This window comes from Ranitomeya imitator, chromosome 2 (assembly GCF_032444005.1).
Source record: "Ranitomeya imitator isolate aRanImi1 chromosome 2, aRanImi1.pri, whole genome shotgun sequence".
Classification (NCBI taxonomy): Eukaryota; Metazoa; Chordata; class Amphibia; order Anura; family Dendrobatidae; genus Ranitomeya; species Ranitomeya imitator.
Window position 1 is genome coordinate 347,675,745 of NC_091283.1, and position 20,803 is coordinate 347,696,547.

The 20,803-nt window shown below is 43.9% G+C and overlaps 1 protein-coding gene across 1 annotated transcript in view; it reads right to left on the reverse strand.

The window, feature by feature from the left end:
• Positions 1-736: 736 nt before the first annotated feature.
• Positions 737-20,803, reverse strand: part of LOC138663725 (oocyte zinc finger protein XlCOF7.1-like) — a 31,798-nt gene continuing 11,731 nt past the window's right edge. Inside the window, exons 3-7 of the mRNA XM_069750045.1 lie at positions 20,078-20,257; positions 19,872-19,995; positions 19,691-19,788; positions 18,838-18,928; positions 737-5,999 (exon numbers count right to left, since the gene is read on the reverse strand). Coding sequence (XP_069606146.1) covers positions 4,924-5,999; positions 18,838-18,928; positions 19,691-19,788; positions 19,872-19,995; positions 20,078-20,257 — 1,569 coding nt within the window. The 3' untranslated portion in view covers positions 737-4,923. The remainder of the gene's footprint in view (positions 6,000-18,837; positions 18,929-19,690; positions 19,789-19,871; positions 19,996-20,077; positions 20,258-20,803) is intronic.

Sequence of the window (20,803 nt, forward strand, 5' to 3'; positions counted from 1 at the left end):
GTGTTTGACGCAAAGTAGAAAAGCAAAAAATGGCTTCTTTCCCGTCATTAACCATTCTTTGCTTCTTTTTCAAAATGTCGAAAAAATGTGTGACTTTGGAAATTATGAGTAAAACCACACTAAGATGTGACTGGAGTATGGTTGCGACAATTTTTTTTTTTAAAGTCTCAATTGATTAGCTGGCAGAAAACATCTGGAATCATTAAATTCCTCCCACAAAGCTGATAAAAAAACCCCCAAAAAACAAAACAAATGTCACATATAAAACAGACTTCAAAAAAGCTGCAAATAAAATAATGAATTGAGTGAAAACAAAAAAGAGGCTGAAAACACACAAAACTAGACAAAAAAACAGGCATTGAAGTGATGATGAATCAGTGCCTTAAAATACAAATATAAAAGATAGGGTCAGGATCCAACTATTGTGGCTAAGTAAATGTGTTGTTTCCTGAAACAATAGGAAATAAGAGTCTAAAGGAGCCAAGCAAGAGGTCTGTTGATGGGGCAAAAGTTTTCTCATAATTTGCTAACCTTATGGGAGGAGAGATTCTGTTTGACTACAGATGAAACTTATTTTGTGCTATCAAACACATGTAATTGCTAGGATGCCGTATGGTGAGCTAAATGCAATCCTTAGGAAATGTTCAGATGATCTTTGAAGTAGCACTTAACAAGCTTTGCAAAAGATTGAGAGATCAGGAATTATCCCGAACAAATAGAACTCTTTAGAAAAACATGGATCTAAAACCAAACACTTTATTATATAATAATCATTACAAAAAGACAAGTGAAAAGACAACAGTTTGTGATTCTCATTACTAGCCTACCTACAAGAACCAGTTCACACAGATAAAACTGACAGTAATGTAGTATCTTCCTTCCAAAACAAATGTAACCCCTGTCCGACATATGGTACTGGTATGTCATATGTCAGATCCCGGTTTTTGATTCAGGCTCAAGAGCTAAGCTTGCATCAGTAACATGAGACGCTGACTGTGTAATACAGCTAGCATCTGTTTTTAACAGCGGCAAGTGGAGCTGAGTTCCATCCACTGCTGTTAAGTCCTTAAACGCCTGTCAGTCTGTGGCTTTAGAAGCAAGTGATTCGGAGCATGCCGTCCAAAACAAAACCATAAACCCCCCGCAAGATAATCATCGGGTGTCGAAGGTGTTGCCTGCTGAAGGCCCCCACAATTGCCATCTTTGTCCTCATCTGAAGCCAACACTGCGGTTGGACTTCATGGGAGAATGTAATTTTCACTATATATTGCAATAGTGATGTATTGCAGTATATAGTATAAGTGATCAGACAATCACAGGTTCAAGTCACCTAAAGGAGTTTAAAAAAAAAAGTAAAAAAATAAATAAAAATAACCACTTTTTCCCCCCCAAATTAAAAATTAAGAAACAAGAGAAATAAACATGTGGTATCTTTGCATTCCATTTAAGTCTGATCTATTAAAATATAAAATTAATTAACCAGCTCAGTAAATGCTGTAAAGAGAAAAAAAACGCCTGAATTGCGCTAGCAAATATAATATCCCTATTGTTAAAATATTTTAAAAAGCTGCACTTGGGGGATTTGTCAGACTTTTTGTTATGGGGCATTGATTCCCCAAACTGATATAGAGTTGGAAGGGACCTCCTGGGTCATCGTGTTCAATCCCTTGCTCAATGCTGGATTCACTAAACCATCTCAGACAGATGTCTGTCCAGCCTCTATTTGAACACTTCCATTGAAGGAGATCTCACCACCTCTTGTGGCAGCCTGTTCCACTCATTCATCACCCTCACTGTCAAAAAGGTTTTCTAATATCTAATCTGTATCTTCTCCCTTTCAGTTTCATCCCATTGCTTCTAGTCTTTCCTTGTGTAAATGAGAATAATGATGATCCTTCCACACTGTGACATCCCTTCAGATATTAGTAGACAGCTATTAAGTCTCCTCTTAGCCTTCTTTTTTGCAAGCTAAACATTCCCAAATCCTGTAACCGTTCCTCATAGGACATACTTTTCAGTCCGCTTATCATCCTGGTAGCTCTTTTCTGAACTTGCTCCAGTTTTTTCAAAATGTGGTGCCCAGAACTGGACACAGTATTTCAGATGAGGTCTGACCAAAGGGGAGCAGAGGGGGATAATGACTTCATGTGATCTAGACTCTATGCCTCTCTAAATACATTCCCGGAACTGTGTTTGCCTTTTTGGCTGCTGCATCACAATGTTGACTTATGTGCAGTCTGTGATCTATTAATATTTTGGATAAACGTTTATTAGTTATTGCTCTTTTTCTTAATCATCACTTTATATTGCTTTCCCGTTCTCGCGTATCATATTTTATTTCTTGCGTAATATGTGAGTTTGAAGAAGTATTGGATATCCTTCAAGAGACCAGGTGAGTATGAAGCCTTACTGGCAATGCATTAATCTCTGGTCATGTTACAAGGCTAATTAACCGCTTCATGACTGGAGCTTTTTCCGGTTTTGCGCTCCCCTCCTTCCCAGAGCTATAACTTTTTTATTTTTCTGTCAATAAGGCCATATGAGGGCTTATTTTTTGCAGGACAAGTTGTACTTTTGAACAACACCATTGATTTTACCATGTCATGTAATAGAAAACGGGAAAAAAATTCCAAGTGCGGCGAAATTGCAAAAGAAAGTGCAATCCCATGCCTGTATTTTGTTTGGCTTTTTTATTAGGTTCACTAAATGCTAAAACTGACCTGCCTTTGTGATTCTCCAGGTCATTACGAGTTCATATACATCAAACATGTCTCTGTTGTTTTTTATCTAAGTGGTGAAAAAAAATTCAAAACTTTGCTTAAAAAAAAGAAAAAACAATTGCGCCATTTTCTAATACCCATAGCGTCTCCATTTTCCGGGATCTCGGGTTGGGGGAGGGCATATTTCTTGCGTGCCAAGCTTATATTTTTAATTATACCATTTTGGTGCAGATACGTTCTTTTGTTCTCTCACTATTTTAATGCAATGTCGCGGCGAACAAAAAAGGTAATTCTGGTGTTTTTACTTTTTTTTTTAATCGTTACGCCGTTTAGCGATCAGGTTAATCCTTTTTTTTATTGATAGATCAGGCAATTCTGAATGCGGCGATACCAAATATGTGTAGGTTTGATTTTTTTTTTTTAATAGTTTTATTTTGAATGGGGCAAAAGGGGGGTGATTTGAACTTTAAAAATTTTTTTTTTTACTTTTGCCATGCTTCAATAGTCTCCATAGGAGACTAGAAGCTGGCACAACTCGATCAGCTCTGCTACATAGAGGTGATGTTCAGATCGCCTCTATGTAGCTGAATTGCTATGAGCGCCGACCGCTGGGTGGCGATCATAGCAATCCGGCAGTGACAACCATAGAGGTCTCAAGGAGATCTCTGGATGTTATGCCGACAAACCAATGTCCCGCGATCATGTGACGGGGGTCTCCGATGCGCGTATTTCCGGCCTGATGGCCAGAAGCACAGTTTAAATGCCGCTGTCAGAGTTTAACAGCGAAATTTAGCTAGTTAACAGCCACAGGCGGATCGCGGCTATTGAGGGCACATGTCAGCTGTTCAAAACAGCTGACATGTCCCCGGAAAGATGTGGGCTCACCGCCGGAGCCCACATCAAAGTGGGGGATACTGACATCAGCGTACTAATAAGTCCGATGTCAGTAAGGGGTTAAAGAATAAGACATTGAGGGTAGTAACTTCTATGCAGTACTAGCCAGATAGTTTATGTGGTCCTGTTAAAGCCAATTCAGTTTCTCAGTAACTGTGATTTTTATTATTTGTTAACAAAAATAGGTATTTCTCCATGTCAGTTCTTTGTTTTCTGAGAAAAATTATTTGTGGTTAATACTTTTCTAACATTTTGGATATGGCAACTTTTTTTTTCTCCAATGTAAGATCTTTAATTTACAATTAGATGAGTTTTGGTTAAAGGGAACCTGTTAGCAGGATTGTGCACAGTAAACTACAAACAGTGTCAGGTCGGCGCCATTATAGTGATCAACATGATACCTTGGGTGATGAAATCAGTGTTGTGGTTGTTGTTTAATCTTTATTTTCAGTTTTGAGTTAATGACATGCTCGTGCTCTGGAGCAGCCTGTGGAGGGTCTTTATGCGGTGCTCTGATTAGCTATTCATAATGCAGTCTGCTGACAGGACACTGATCCCTCACTGACCTGCCCCCTAGATAACATAATGAATATTATACATACATACTAAAAAAAAAAAAAAACTTCTGCAGCGCACCTGCGCTGCAGCACAATCGCAAGTGTAATGTGCATATAATTACTATGGTTGAGGTTATCCTGATATTTAAAAAATAAATAAATTAAAAAAATCCATTTGAAAATGGCACCCGCTGCGCTTTCGCAGTAGCAGCTATAGGTGTATAAAGAGGTGAACCGATTAGCTGCTATTGCGCAGGTGCCGGCGGCGCCACCATGCTAAAGAAAAAAAAAGACTCCTCCAAGATGGCGCCGCAGAGCCTGTGCAGTAGCAAATATCAGATAAATGCCTGCCTTCTGCCTGTAGAAGGGTTTTTTTTTTTAGTATGTATATATAATAGTCATTATGTTAACTAAAGGCCATGTCAGTGAGGGATCAGTGACCTGTCAGAAGTCTGCATTATGAATACCTAAGCAGAGCACCACATGAAGACCCCTCACAGGCCGTCACAAAGCAAGAGCATATCATTAACTGAAAACTACAAATAAAGATTAAACAACAATGACAAGACGGATTTCATCAACCAAGGTATAATTTTAATCAGTAGAACAGCACTGACCTGACACTGTCTGTAGGTTACTGTGCACAATCCTGCTGACAGGTTCAATTTAAAGCAACATCTGCCTATGGTACAATAAAATGACTTGTACCCTTGGTGATCTGCTTTTTAAGAACATTTCACACATTCAAAACACTAAAATGGCTTCTCCGCTACGTGACTTCTCTGATGTGTAACAAGGTTTAATTTCTGGCTGAAACATTTCCCACACTCTAGACATAAAAATGGCTTCTGCTCTGTGTGACTTCTCTGATGTTTTACAAAATTTGCTTTTTTGGTAAAACATTTCCCACATTCAGAACATGAATATGGCTTATCTTCTGTGTGACTTCTCTGATGTCTAACAAGATTTGATCTCTTGGTAAAACATTTTCCACAATCTGGACATGAAAATGGTCTCTCCTTTATGTGAATTATCTGATGTTTAAGAAGATTTGATTTTTGGCTAAAACATTTTATACATTCTGAACATGAATATGGCTTCTCTCCTGTGTGAATTTTCTGATGAGTAAAAAGATTTGATTTCTGGCTAAAACATTTCCCACATTCTGAACATGAAAATGGCTTCTCCCCTGTGTGAACTCTTTGATGTATAACAAGATCTGATTTCTTGGTAAAACATTTCCCACAATCTGAACATGAATGTGGCTTCTCCCCTGTGGGAGCTTTTTGATGGTCAACACGATTTGATTTCAAGCTAAAAAATTTCTCACATTCTAAACATGAATATGGTTTGTCGTCTGTGTGAGTTCTTTGATGTGCAACGAAAGCTGATTTCTGGTTAAAACTATTCCAATTTTCGGAACATGAAAATGGCTTTTCCCCTGTGTGATCTTTATGTTTAACAAAATTTGAATTCTGGCTAAAACGTGCGCCACCTTCTAAACTCGAAAATGTTTTTTCCCCCGTGTGAATTCTGCAATGTGCAGCCAGATCTGCTTCAATGGTAAAAGATTCCTCACAATCTGAACATGAATAAGGTTTCTCCCCAGTGAGAACTTTTTGTTGATCAACAAAATTTGATTTCTTGGTGTTTTGTTGTTTAACATTCTGCGATGAATCAGAAGAAGGACTTTGTATAAAAGGATATGAACATGGATCTTTGTTGAGAAAGATTGAAGGTATGTCTCGGGTACCGACAGGATCTTCATTTGTATCTTGTATGACATTACAATCACTTGCTTTAACATCTGAGATTCTGGTAAAATGATCTGCCAAAAATAAACCCAAATGGACAATGTTTGAATTTAAATACCTTAAATTTCATTTTTTTTTTAAACCATTTTCACTTTTTATTCAAAATTAAAAGTCATGCACTAAAATTAGTGATGAGCGAATATACTTGTTACTCGAGATTTCTTGAGCACGCTCGGGTGTCCTCCGAGTATTTTTTAGTGCTCGGAGACTTTGTTTTCTTCGCTGCAGCTGAATGATTTACATCTATCTGATAGCCAGCCTAAGTACATGTGGGGCTTGCCTGGTTGCTAGGGAATACCAACATGTAATCAAGCTGGCTAATAGCTGTAAATCATTCAGCTGCGGCGAATAAAACTAAATCTCCGAGCACTAAAAAATACTCGGAGGACACCAGAGCGTGCTCGGGAAATCTCGAGTAACGAGTATATTCGCTCATCACTAATTAAAATGTATTGTGGAAAACATTTTAGGAAGGTGTGGAACAAAGGCTGCAAAGTAAAAATCACTTTCATTTTTGTTAAAAATAAAGCAATGAACAAAAGAAAAATGTAAAGCATCTAAATATTTCGAGTGACCACCCTTTACCTTCAAAATGGTATCAAAGCATCAAATCTTTTAGGTTCACTTCAAATACATTTTTGAAAGAAGACAGCAGGGAGTTTGTTTTTTTTCCAGACATTTTGGAGAACTCACCAGAGATCTAATGTGTCAAAAACCACACGTTCAACATGGAAACAAGGTCAAATGAATCAACTATGCTAAAAAAAAAAAATAGGAAGTGGGGTACAGGAAACAGGCAGCACGTGTTCTGCTTTGGACTGATAAAGAGGTTTGGCTTTAACATAAAGCAGTTGTTTGCGGAAGGGCTGGAGAGAGGTACAATAATGAATGTCTGCAGGAACAGTAAAGCATGGTGGAAGGTCTTGCAAGTTTGTCACTGCATTTCAGTAAATGGAATTGGGAATTTGGTCCTGATGTTATCTTTAGTACCAAGAAATACAAACAGATATTATCCATCATGCAATACCATAAGGGAAGCGTCTGATTGGCTCCAAATTTTTTCTGTTGCAGGGCAATGGCCAAAGACATTCAGCCAATGTCATTAAGAATTATTTTCAGTGCAAAGAAGAACCACAAGTCCTGAATGTGTTGATATAGAAGCGGACCTGGAATCTTTTAAAATTAAGTCAATGGACACAGAGGACAGGCAGTATGCTATTCATTTACAAAGACTTCCAGAGACAGTCAAGGAAGAGCTATTGGTCCACTATGTATGGGAGCTTTTGATGGCCATCCTCACAGATGCAATTAAAATAGATCTTACAATAGGCTGTGCCCACAGACTTAAACAAAATCAATCTGTATCTGTAAAAGCTGCTAGGTATGCTACAATTGTAGCCAAAGGTTTTGAGACTGACACAAATTTTGGTTTTCACAAAGTTTGCTGCTTCAGTGTTTTTCGACTTTTTAGACAGATGTTTTAATTGTTACTGAAGTACTATTAGAATTATCTAAGTATGTAAACTTTTATTGGCATTCATCACATTTATGCAAAAATCCAATGTTAACCAAATTTACCATTATTTTTTAAGATTTGCTCTTTCAGCTGGATATCAGCCTCTGGGCAAAGTCCTGACTGATGGCAACTCATTCTTGCTTAATCAGACCTTGGCCTTTATCAAAATTTCTGTGCTTTTGTTTATCCAACCACTTTTTTTCCACAGGTTCTCAATGTGATTGAGATATGAGGAGTTTACTGACCATGGACTCACTGCTTGGTTCACCAAGTCACTTAGTTAACACTTTTGCCTTGTGACAGTCTCTATCATACTAGAAAAAAACATCATCACCGCATGGCTCCTGGATTGTTGGGAGAAGTTGCTCTTTTGAGGGTGTTTAGATTTACTGATGGCAGTAGTACTAAGCAAAATAGTGAGTGAACCCCCTACTTTGGATGGTCTCAGGATGCTTTGCTGTTTGAATGTCGCATGACTCACCTTTTTTTTCAGAAAATAATTCTACCAGATGACCCAAACAGTCTGAAAGGGGCTTAATCAGAATAAAAAAAAAAAACCCCAGTCCTCTGCCATCCAATCGCTGATTTTGCTATAGAATGTTAGTCTGCCCCTTATGTTTTTATTTGAGACAAGTGGCTTCTTTGCTGCCCTTCTTGACATCAGGACAGCTTTTAAGAGCCTTCACCTCACTATGCATGCACTGACACCGGCCTGCCGCCATTCCTGAGCAAGATTTGCACACTGGTTTTAAAAAAAAAAAACACAGCTACGGGATTGTTTCAAGATATGGTCCTAGTACAGTGGTGGCGAACCTGCGGCACGCATGCCAGAGGGGGCATGCAGAGCCCTTCCTGTGGGCACGCTCAGCATGAGCAGGTTGTGCTCTGTGCCGCGGGTAGAGCAGCAGCTCAGCGGTGCAGTGCGCAGTGTAGACCCCGCATGATTTCCCCTCAAGGCAGGTGTACACGGAGCAGCAGCCGTAGCTTGAAGCCAGCACGAGCTGCACACAGGCGGGGCGAGAGAAGGCTGTGGGGAGGCGGCCAGGAGCTCCGGGGTGCACTGCAGGCAGCATAATATGACCTCCGAGAAGGATGTGGTGACCACCGAGGCCAAGAAGAGTAGCAAGTGCCCGGGGAGATACATTCTGAAGCGCGCAGAGACCACTGCTTGGCAGCACCCTGAGCTGATCTGCACTGGGGATCCCACTACAGCCCCTCTCCCTGCCTGGCACTTGGTTCTGCCTGTTATCCCTCTGCTCTTCTCTATCTCTGCTCTTCTGTCCTCTCCAAACTCTCTACTATACTTTCTGCTTTCTCTGCTCTTTCTTGATTCTGCAATTTACCACTGTCTCTCCTCTGCCTGCAGTCTGGTGCCTGTACTATATTCCTGCTTTATATCAGCAGTCTGCTACCCCTGCTCCTGTCTGTGGCTGTATTTTGTTGCCCCTGCCTCCCCTCTGTTGCCTCTGCCAGCTCTAATACCTCTACCTGCTCTTTGTTGACCCTGATTTCTCTCTATTGCCTCATCCTGCTCTGATATCCCTGCCTGCTCTCTGTTGCCTCTGCCTGCTTTGATACCCCTGACAATCTGTGTTGTCCCTGACTGCTCAGATACGCTCCCTCTCCTAGTATATCCTCACCCATCCCCTGTAGACTGAGCCCTCGCGGGCAGGGTCCTCTCTCCCTCTGTACTTGTGTGTGCCTTGTTTTGCTCATGTTTATTGTACTTGTCTATAATTTCCCCTTCTACGTGTAAAAGCGCCATGGAATGGCGCTATAAAAATGAATAATAATACCCCTGCCTGTTCTGATATCCTTGCCTGCTGTGTTGTCCCTGACTGCTCAGAGACCCCTGCCTGTTCTCCGATATCTCTGCTTTATCTCTGTTGCCCCGTCTGTTCTTTATTGGTCCTTTGTTCTCTGTTGCCTATCTACTCTGTTGCTACTGTCTGTTCTCTGTTGCCCCTGCCTACTCTGTGATACGCCTGCTTGCTCTGTTTCCCCCGCCTGCTCTCTGTTGCTCTTGCATGCTGTGTTGCCCTTGCCTGTTCTCTGATGCCCCGTCTGCCCTCTCATGCCCCATTTGCTCTCTGATGCCCCTGCCTGCTTCGATACGCCTGCTTGCTCTCTGTTGCCCGTCTGATCTGTTTCCCCTGCCTGCTCTCTTACCCCTACAAGCTCTCAGTTGCCCATGCCTGCTTACTTTGTTACCTTCTCTCTTACCCCTGCCTGCTCTCTGATATGCCTGCTTACTCTGTTACCTGCTCTCTCTTACCTTTGCCTGCTCTCTAAGCTGTATTTTCTAAAGTAAAACTTCAGTATTTGGGTTAAATTACCGTGTTGGCACTTTGCAATAAGTTGGTTTTGTGTTGCATTTTGGGAACTTGGTCTGTAAAAGGTCTGCCATCACTGTCCCAGTACTTGCTAGAGTTTCTGAGGCAGCTGATGCCTTCTTTACAACAACTGCATCTTTCTGTTTGATGTTCTTAATGATCCAATAAATTTGCAAACAGCAAGGTTCTTACTGTTTTGATGCAAAGCAATGATCACTGCACATATTTCCTTGGAGTTACAGTGCCTACAAGTAGTATTCAACCCCCTGCAGATTTAGCAGGTTTAATAAGATGCAAATAAGTTAGAGCCTTCAAACTTCAAACAAGAGCAGGATTTATTAACAGATGCATAAATCTTACAAACCAAAAAGATTTGTTGCTCAGTTAAATTTTTGTAAATTTTAAACATAAAAGTGTGGGTCAATTATTATTCAACCCCTAGGTTTAATATTTTGTGGAATAGCCTTTGTTTGCAATTACAGCTAATAATCGTCTTTTATAAGACCTGATCAGGCCGGCACAGGTCTCTGGAGTTATCTTGGCCCACTCCTCCATGCAGATCTTCTCCAAGTTATCTAGGTTCTTTGGGTGTCTCATGTGGACTTTAATCTTGAGCTCCTGTTAGGGCTAGCGGAACGCACCGAGTAAATAGAGATGTTTATTGATATTGGTGCGTTCGCAGCCCGGGGTCCACCGTGCAGGAGTACCTGCTGCTAGCAAACGGCGGAGCTATATGGCGGTATAGACTAACTCAGTTAATTCACTGAGTAGCTGTGAAAGGAAAGCACTGTGCCCTGTTAAACTCCACAGAGGCACAGGCTAACTGCCCAAACAGAGAGCAGTCAGTGGTCACACATACACACAAAACTCCTCGCCGGAGGAGCCAGCATTCTAGGGGCTTATTTCAGCCGGGTCCCTGAATACACTCAGACTCAATCTCCTCGCCGGAGGAGCCAGCATTCTAGGGGCTTATTTCAGCCGGGTCCCTGAACACACATACATGTGACCACACTGGCGCAAAGCACATAACATAAGACAATACTAGCGCATGGCCGTGCGGTCACGCGCAGTTTATATAGTTGCAGCACAGGAAGCTGCTACTGAAGTTTTTGCCCTTTCAGGACCTTCCAGAAGGACCAATGGAAAGTGCTGCAGTACCTGAGCATGTTTTGCCCATTCAGGACCTTCCAGAAGGACCAATGGAATGTACTGCAGCACCTGAGCATGTGACCGAACATGTGGCCCTCGACCTCCAATGGGAGACCCTGCCCTGGGCATGCTCAGTGTGAGTAAACAAGGACTTAGTCCCAGAGAGGCTCACTCGCCGCAGATCAGTGCAGGGTACCATAGGAAAGCCAGAAAAGGCAGTAGTGACCCTATGCACCGAATCAGCCCCAGCGAGACGCTGGGAGCGACGTCTCCGCTGAGCAGAGCCCACTGCGGCCGATACCGAATGGGAGACCGCAGCAGACATGGATCGAGATTCCCCCTGTGCAGCAGAGGAAGCTCGACTCCTAACATTACCCCCCCCCTCCTAGGGCCCCCCCCTCCTTGAGCCTCACTACGCTCAAAAGCTGCGATAAGCAGCGGAGCCCGAATGTGCTCCACAGGCTCCCAGGTTCTATCCTCTGGGCCGTGACCCTTCCAGTCCACCAGATAAAATTTCTTGCCACGTACCACCTTGCACCCCATAATAGCATTCACCTCAAACTCATCCGTGGATGAACCCGATGTCCCAGCAGATGACTCGGAAAACCGGAACAAATGAATGGGCTTTAAGAGGGAAACGTGGACAGTATCGGTGATACCAAGGCGTGGAGGAATAGCCAAACGGTAGACCACAGGGTTGACCTGTTCCAGAACTTTAAACGGGCCAATGTAGCGAGGAGCAAACTTAGTGGACTCAACTCGCAGCCTGATGTTATGGGCGGAGAGCCACACTAAGTCGCCAGGAGCAAAGACCGGAGCGGGGCGCCGGTGTGTATCAGCCGAAACCCTCATTCTCTCCTTGGAGGCCCGGATGGCATCCTGTGTGCGGTCCCAGATGTCACGTGCCTCCACCGCCCAGTCTGCCACCCTAGAATCGGTGGATGACACGGGCATGGGCACAGGGACACGCGGATGCTGGCCGTAATTAAGGAGAAAAGGAGTTTGACTAGTGGAATCGGCTACGGCGTTGTTCAGGGCAAATTCCGCCCAAGGTAGCAAAGATGCCCAGTCATCCTGCCTAGCAGAGACGAAATGTCGCAAATATGTCACCAGAGTCTGGTTGGTTCTCTCCACCAACCCATTCGTCTCGGGATGGTATGCAGAGGAGAGGTTTAACTCTATGCTGAGTAAACGGCAGAGCTCTCTCCAAAACCGAGATGCGAACTGGGGACCCCGATCGCTGACAATCTTATCAGGCATACCATGCAAACGGAAAACGTGTTTAATGAACAACACCGCCAAGGCCCGTGCTGAGGGTAACCGAGGAAGCAGCACCAAATGCACCATCTTGGAGAAATGGTCGGTGACAACCCAAATAATGGAGCAGCCACGCGACTTGGGTAGACCCACCACAAAGTCCATCCCGACCATCTCCCAGGACCTGTCTGCCACCGGTAGAGGGTAAAGCAACCCAGCAGGCCGTTGCCGAGGAGACCGATTCTGGGCGCAAGAAACGCATGCCTGAATATAGTCCTTGACATCTCGGGCCATATGCGGCCACCAGTATGTTCTCGCCAGAAGCTCAGATGTCCTCTTGGTCCCAAAATGCCCACCCACTCTGGAGGAGTGAGCCCAAGAGAGAACCTCCGGTCGCATGTTAGCTGGTACGAAAGTCTTGCCCGGGGGCACAGACTCTAGCGAAACCGGAGCTACAGTTCTCAGGCTCTCAGAAGGGACAATAAGCCGAGGCTCCTCCTCCTCCTCCGATGACACCACGGAGCGGGAGAGAGCGTCAGCACGAACGTTCTTCTCCCCGGAGAGGAAATGGAGAGTAAAATGGAACCGGGAGAAGAACAGGGACCATCTAGCCTGGCGAGAATTCAGCCGCTGGGCCGTTTGCAGATACATCAAGTTCTTGTGGTCAGTGAAGACTTGGAAGGGAAAGCGAGCTCCCTCCAAGAGATGTCTCCACTCCGAAAAAGCCAACTTCATGGCCAGCAACTCCCTTTCCCTGATGGAATAATTCCTCTCCGCTGGTGTGAAGGTCTTGGAGAAGAAGAAGCAAGGATGCTTCCGACCTTGAGCATCCTTTTGGAAAAGGACTGCTCCAGCACCAACGGATGAGGCATCCACCTCCAAGATAAATGGCTTATCAACATCGGGGCGATGTAGGATGGGAGCGCTAGCGAAGTGTGACTTGATCGAGAGAAAGGCTTTGGAGACCTCCTCTGACCACAACTTGGGATTTGCTCCCTTCTTGGTGAGGGCAACCAAGGGAGCTACCAAAGTTGAGAAGTGTGGAATGAACTGGCGATAGTAATTAATGAACCCCATAAAGCGCTGCACCGCTTTAAGAGAATGGGGTTCCTGCCAGTCCATTACAGCCTGTAGCTTGGCAGGATCCATAGCCAAACCCTGGGCAGAGATGATATAACCAAGGAAAGGCAAGGACTCCTGCTCAAACACACACTTCTCCAACTTGGCGTAGAGGGAGTTTGCCCGTTAGAGGTCGAAGACTTTGCGAACATCTCTCCGATGGGAGTCAATATCTGGAGAGAAGATGAGAATATCATCCAGATAGACTACGACCGAGGTGGTGAGCATATCCCGGAAGATGTCGTTCACAAAGTCTTGGAAAACGGCTGGGGCATTACAGAGCCCGAAGGGCATCACCAGATATTCATAGTGCCCATCCCTGGTGTTAAAAGCCGTCTTCCATTCATCCCCCTCACGGATGCGAATCAGGTTGTAAGCACCCCGCAGATCTAACTTTGTAAATACCCTCGCTCCCCGTAGCCTATCAAACAGCTCAGATATCAGGGGTAGTGGGTACTTGTTCTTAACGGTGATGGCGTTAAGACCCCTGTAGCCTATGCATGGACGAAAGTCTCCAGTCTTCTTCTGTACGAAGAAGAACCCTGCCCCTGCCGGTGACACTGACTTCCTAATGAATCCTCTTGCCCGATTCTCCTGGATGTACTGGGACATTGCCTCCGTCTCCGGGAGAGATAACGGATAGACTCGACCCCGGGGGGGCTCAGCACCAGGCAAGAGGTCAATAGGACAGTCATAGGGGCGGTGAGGCGGAAGGGTCTCCGCAGCTCTTTTGGAGAACACGTCTGCATAGGGCCAATAGTGCTTGGGGAGAGAGGAAAGATCTGCGGGTACCTGTGTAGTAGCAACCTGAACGCACTCCCTCGGACATCTACCCTCGCAAGATTTACTCCATCCCAAAATTCTCCCAGAGGACCACTCAATATGAGGAGAATGGTAGCGAAGCCATGGTATCCCCAACAGGACCTCATCAATTCCCTCAGGAATGACTAATAGGGAGATTATCTCCTGATGTGATGGAGACACAGATAGCGTGAAAGGAATGGTTTGGTGGGTAATCTGTGAAGGTAGTGTTGACCCATTTACCACTCGAACGGTTACCAGCTTGGCGAGCATCACCAAGGGTATTGCGTGACGCTGGGCAAAAGCGGAAGACAAAGTTACCCTCTGTCCCAGAATCCACGCATAGCTCGACCATAAGAGTGGATGGGCCTATGGTAATTGTCCCCTTGAAGGACAACTTTGAGGCAAACGTCGCCGTGTCTAGTGTACCTCCTCCAACTGCCACTAGACGCTGACGTTTCCCCGACCGCTGAGGACCCTTGGAGGCAAGGTGTCCTGACTGCTGGCAAACATGACGGACCTTATGTGCACGGGCAGACTGAGACTTGGATCCCGCTCGTGTCACCTCTAAGGCCTCATGTGACTCGGATGCCTGGACTGGAGATTCCAAAGGTTTGGCGAAGGTGGGAGCCAGCCGAAACCTCTGCCTACACTGGGCTCGCTCCAACCTCCGCTCGTTAAAACGGAGGTCAATACGAGTAGATACGGCTATGAGCTCCTCCAGTGTGGCAGGAATCTCCCTAGTGGCCAGAGCGTCCTTAATGTGGTCAGCCAGGCCCCTCCAAAATATGGGGATAAGGGCTTTATCCGACCTCTCCAGCTCGGAAGCTAAAGTACGGAAGCGGACGGAAAAATGGCTGACCAAGGACTCACCCTGAGTTAATGCCAGTAGTTGGAGCGCTGTGTCATGGGTGACTTGAGGTCCTAAAAAGACCTTTTTCAGAGTGCTCAGGAACAACGGAGCACTCTGCACCACATGATCACCACGCTCCCACAGCGGCGTAGCCCACTCCAACGCCCTGTCCAACAAAAGAGACACAATAAATCCCACCTTAGCCCGCTCTGTAGGAAAACGTGCAGCCAGGAGCTCGAGGTGAATAGAGCACTGACTCACGAATCCCCTACAAGTTTTGCTATTTCCAGAAAATTTTTCTGGCAGCGAGAGGCGAGATAACGTCGGAACAGGGGTGGCAGTGGACAAGGTTGCTGCAGCCACGCCAGCAGCCTGTACAGCAACTGCGGTAACATCCACAGCTGAGGTTGAGCTCTCGAGAGCCGCCAACGTACCCTCCAGCTGCTGGGTATACCGCAAAGATTGCTGAATGTCCGCCATTTACTAGCCAGACCCTGGCGCTAGTATTCTGTTAGGGCTAGCGGAACGCACCGAATAAATAGAGATGTTTATTGATATTGGTGCGTTCACAGCCCGGGGTCCACCGTGCAGGAGTACCTGCTGCTAGCAAAAGGCGGAGCTATATGGCGGTATAGACTAACTCAGTTAATTCACTGAGTAGCCGTGAAAGGAAAGCACTGTGCCCTGTTAAACTCCACAGAGGCACAGGCTAACTGCCCAAACAGAGAGCAGTCAGTGGTCACACAAACACACAAAACTCCTCGCCGGAGGAGCCAGCATTCTAGGGGCTTATTTCAGCCGGGTCCCTGAATACACATACATGTGACCACACTGGCGCAAAGCACATAACATAAGACAATACTAGCGCATGGCCGTGCGGTCATGCGCAGTTTATATAGTTGCAGCACAGGAAGCTGCTACTGAAGTTTTTGCCCTTTCAGGACCTTCCAGAAGGACCAATGGAAAGTGCTGCAGTACCTGAGCATGTTTTGCCCTTTCAGGACCTTCCAGAAGGACCAATGGAATGTACTGCAGCACCTGAGCATGTGACCGAACATGTGGCCCTCGACCTCCAATGGGAGACCCTGCCCTGGGCATGCTCAGTGTGAGTAAACAAGGACTTAGTCCCAGAGAGGCTCGCTCGCCGCAGATCAGTGCAGGGTACCATAGGAAAGCCAGAAAAGGCAGTAGTGACCCTATGCACCGAATCAGCCCCAGCGAGACGCTGGGAGCGACGTCTCCGCTGAGCAGAGCCCACTGCGGCCGATACCGAATGGGAGACCGCAGCAGACACGGATCGAGATTCCGCCTGTGCAGCAGAGGAAGCTCGACTCCTAACAGCTCCTTCCACAAGTTTTCAATTGGGTTAAGGTCAGGAGACTGACTAGGCCACTGCAACACCTTGATTTCTTTGCCTCTTGAACCAGGCCTTGGTTTTCTTGGCTGTGTGCTTTGGGTCATTGTCTTGTTGGAAGATGAAATGACGACCCATCTTAAGATCCTTGATGGAGGAGCGGAGGTTCTTGGCCAAAATCTCCAGGTAGGCCGTGCTATCCATCTTCCCATGGATGCGGACCAGATGGCCAGGCCCCTTGGCTGAGAAACAGCCCCACAGCATGATGCTGCCACCACCATGCTTGACTGTAGGGATGGTATTCTTGGGGTCGTATGCAGTGCCATCCAGTCTCCAAACGTCACGTGTGTGGTTGGCACCAAAGATCTCGATCTTGGTCTCATCAGACCAGAGAACCTTGAACCAGTCAGTCTCAGAGTCCTCCAACTGATCATGCGCAAACTGTAGACGAGCCTTGACATGACGCTTTGAAAGTAAAGGTACCTTACGGGCTCGTCTGGAACGGAGACCATTGCAGTAGAGTACGTTACTTATGGTATTGACTGAAACCAATGTCCCCACTGCCATGAGATCTTCCCGGAGCTCCTTCCTTGTTGTCCTTGGGTTAGCCTTGACTCTTCGGACAAGCCTGGTCTCGGCACGGGAGGAAACTTTCAAAGGCTGTCCAGGCCGTGGAAGGCTAACAGTAGTTCCATAAGCCTTCCACTTCCGGATGATGCTCCCAACAGTGGAGACAGGTAGGCCCAACTCCTTGGAAAGGGTTTTGTACCCCTTGCCAGCCTTTTGACCCTCCACGATCTTGTCTCTGATGGCCTTGGAATGCTCCTTTGTCTTTCCCATGTTGACCATGTATGAGTGCTGTTCACAAGTTTGGGGAGGGTCTTAAATAGTCAGAAAAGGCTGGAAAAAGAGATAATTAATCCAAACATGTGAAGCTCATTGTTCTTTGTGCCTGAACTACTTCTTAATACTTTAGAAGAACCAAACAGAATTCTGGTGGGTTGAGGGGTTGAATAATAAATGACCCTCTGAAAAGACTTTTCACAATTTAAAAAAAAAAAATAAACAAAGAAATAACATTCTTTTTTGCTGCAGTGCATTTCACACTTCCAGGCTGATCTACAGTCCAAATGTCACAATGCCAAGTTAATTCCAAATGTGTAAACCTGCTAAATCTGCAGGGGGTTGAATACTACTTGTAGGCACTGTAATACCAACTTTGCCACTTGACTGGAATCTTGTGAATCTTTTCTCTCATATTTAGTCAATCATCTTTAGAGTTGAGCTAATATGTTCGGAATTGGTAGCCAAATCTGAATTTGCCATATTCGTGCCATATCGGTACCCTATTTGAGATGAATTTATGTTTGATGATTGATTCCGAACATATTTGTTCATTTCTACTCCGATTGACTCCAATTACGTTCGACTGTGTTCGCGAACACTGCAAATACAATATTCACCGCAGATGGTAATCGGAACCGAATTTTTGAAAATTTGCCCAACTCGAATTATGATTTCTTTTAGAACGGTTTACACAGGATGAAACATTGCAACCCAGCCAAGTTGTGTACGGGGGCAATTTTAATGGAGTGTCCTGTGCAGATAGACACCTTTAAAAGTTTCCCAAGCAAGGAAGAACAGTAAAGAAGAAATTATTAAGGCACATCTCCAATATATATGGCATTTTCTCAATTGGTCATAAGAGAAAAATGATGCCTGCATTTCATCTCTCCACAACACTCATTTGAGAATCGATTTTTTTTTTTTAAACAGCACATTTTTGGTGTCCCATCAGCAATGAGGTAGAAATAATTGATGTCCCTTAGATAGAGCTTAATAGTAAATAGCGAATTAATCATACAATATACAGTATTTGTGAGAAAAGATGGACGGAGTGAAATTTCTACTTAAGGTAGTGATGATGGGTCAAGGTATCTGTCTAAATAGACCACTAATAAAACAAATTCAAGAAATTATCAGAATGATCACCAATGGATCCCTCATCCTCTGCAGATGTCCGTTTAAACTTTATTCATTCTCTGATCAAGATTCTCCTCCTAGATGAGTATGTTGTGTAATTTGTGGACAACTAAGGCAAATCACTACAAGCTAGCATAAGGAGATGGGAAAATCTTGAACAATCGTTTGAGGAATAAGAAACCAAAATATAATACGTGATACATAACTTCATTGTCTAATTTGGAGGATGATTCTCATCTTTCAGGCTTGACATTTAGTTTGTGAAGAGTTAATGATGATCTTGTATTTAGAATTTTTGCCTCCAAGACCCTGGTGACCAGCATTCCCAATAATAATCACGCTGACCTTCCATACATGTTATCTCCATTAATGTTCCATGTTAGAACAGAGTAACGAGATATAATAGAAGCAAATGATTGCTAAATCCAAATACTGGAAAAATTCCTCAACAGTGTGACAGCAGATGGTGCAGAAATAAACTACTCACCTGGGTGGTTATCTGTAGGAATCTCCTCTTTACTCCGCTCATCACCCCTCACATATGTCTCTGTAGTATTAATATGGGTCAGATCTTTACTCTGAAACAAATATTGTAAAAGTCACAAAGAGATGGAGAAGTCGCATAAAATGTTTTAAATGAATAATAATAATAATAATAATAATAAAAAAAAAGATTCTGCCATTTTTGGGGGTTTCATTATTTAGATATTCACTGTGTAGTAAAACATGACATGATAACTTTATTCTCCTGCTTAGTACGATTACCACATTTTTATATTATTTATTGTTTTACTAGTATGCTATGAAAAAAAAAACATTGAATTTTGTCATCATATCCTGAAAGCTGTACATTTTCTATTTTTGTGTGTGATGGCTTAGTTTTTTTTAGGATTAGGCTTAGAATTTATTGTTTCCACTTTGTGGAATATATTACTTTTCAACACATTTTTTTCTATTTTTAGGAAGAAAAAATTACTAAAAAACTCCAAAATCACCCATGTTTCGTTTTAGTGCTAGAAAATTTCTTCTGCTTTTTTTTCTTCTATTTATAGTCCTTGATTGGGACATGAATTTATGAATGTTAAATCACTCATCACTGCAAAACTCCTCTATTGAAGCATTCTGTCCTGTATAACTGATTAGATGTCACAGTTGTTATTGACAATATCATGTAAGGGAGTAAAGGTGTTTCCAGGTATGAGATAATGATGACCTAACCTTAGGATAGGTCAACAACACCATACCAGTAGAAATTCAAAAACAGAGTTCAATAATCAAAAAACCTTCACATCCTTCTACAAATCACAGAGGAGATTTCATGACACTTTCTTTCCATCTACCTGATGATCCAGAAGAACATTGGGATCTTCTTGTTTACAGTCCTGTGAAATAAGAGGACGGGGACATCTCTCTGGTGTTGTCCTCTTATTGGATAGATCTGGAGGAAACACATATAGGGCCTGAATTCATTCTTTACATACAGATAATTATAGGTCTTGTGTATTTATTTTGATCTATTACCTGGTGATGTGAGGGGCTGGGGAACCTCCATCATGACGTCCTTGTACAGATCTTTGTGTCCTTCTAAATACTCCCACTCTTCCATGGAGAAGTAGACAGAGACATCCTGACACCTTATAGGAACCTGACATATACAATGATACCATCATCCCCCGATCCTTTCATAGCGTTACAGTATAATGTCCCAGCATTCCCAGCAGTGTCACCTCTCCAGTCAGCAGCTCAATCATCTTGTAGGTGAGTTCTAGGATCTTTTGGTCATTGATGTCCTCATGTATCAGGGGGTGAGGTGGAGGCCCTGTGATTGGGCTCAGGGGTCTTCCCCATCCCTCAGACACAGGGTCCTGACAGCGCATACTAGAGGTCTTCTTCACTACAGTGTACTCCTGGTTATGGAGAGACACATTAATAAATTTCACCATAGACAATAACAGAGCCCACCACATCTCTAGTTATGTCTGCCGAAATTCAAATTCAGCATTTCACTCGAATTTAACAAGAAAGTTTGATGCACATCAAAGTTATCTGATTCAAATTGAATGTTTACTATTATGGTCTCTCCAGAATCCAGCACAAAATAAATATAGGATGTGAATAAATAAATTAATACCTAAAAACCCACCTGTTCTGTCACATATGCAGCCCTCTGTACATTCCTCCATGCCTCTTATTTTAGTCTTCCCTCATCGCACGCATCCTACTTTTATCTGTTTGTACTTAGTAGGCCTCTAATGTTATCGCATGCTTTACCATCCAATGCAGGTTGTGTCGCCACAATTTTCTGATGTGTGTTGACTTACATGTGGTGAGGGAAGGTAAAAATAAGAGGCGAGGATGCCTAGATGGTGGTCTGCGAGAGTCAGAACAGATGGACTGTATTTTTTTTTTTTAACATATTGCCAGCTTGCCATACTTAAATTGTTTATAGCAAA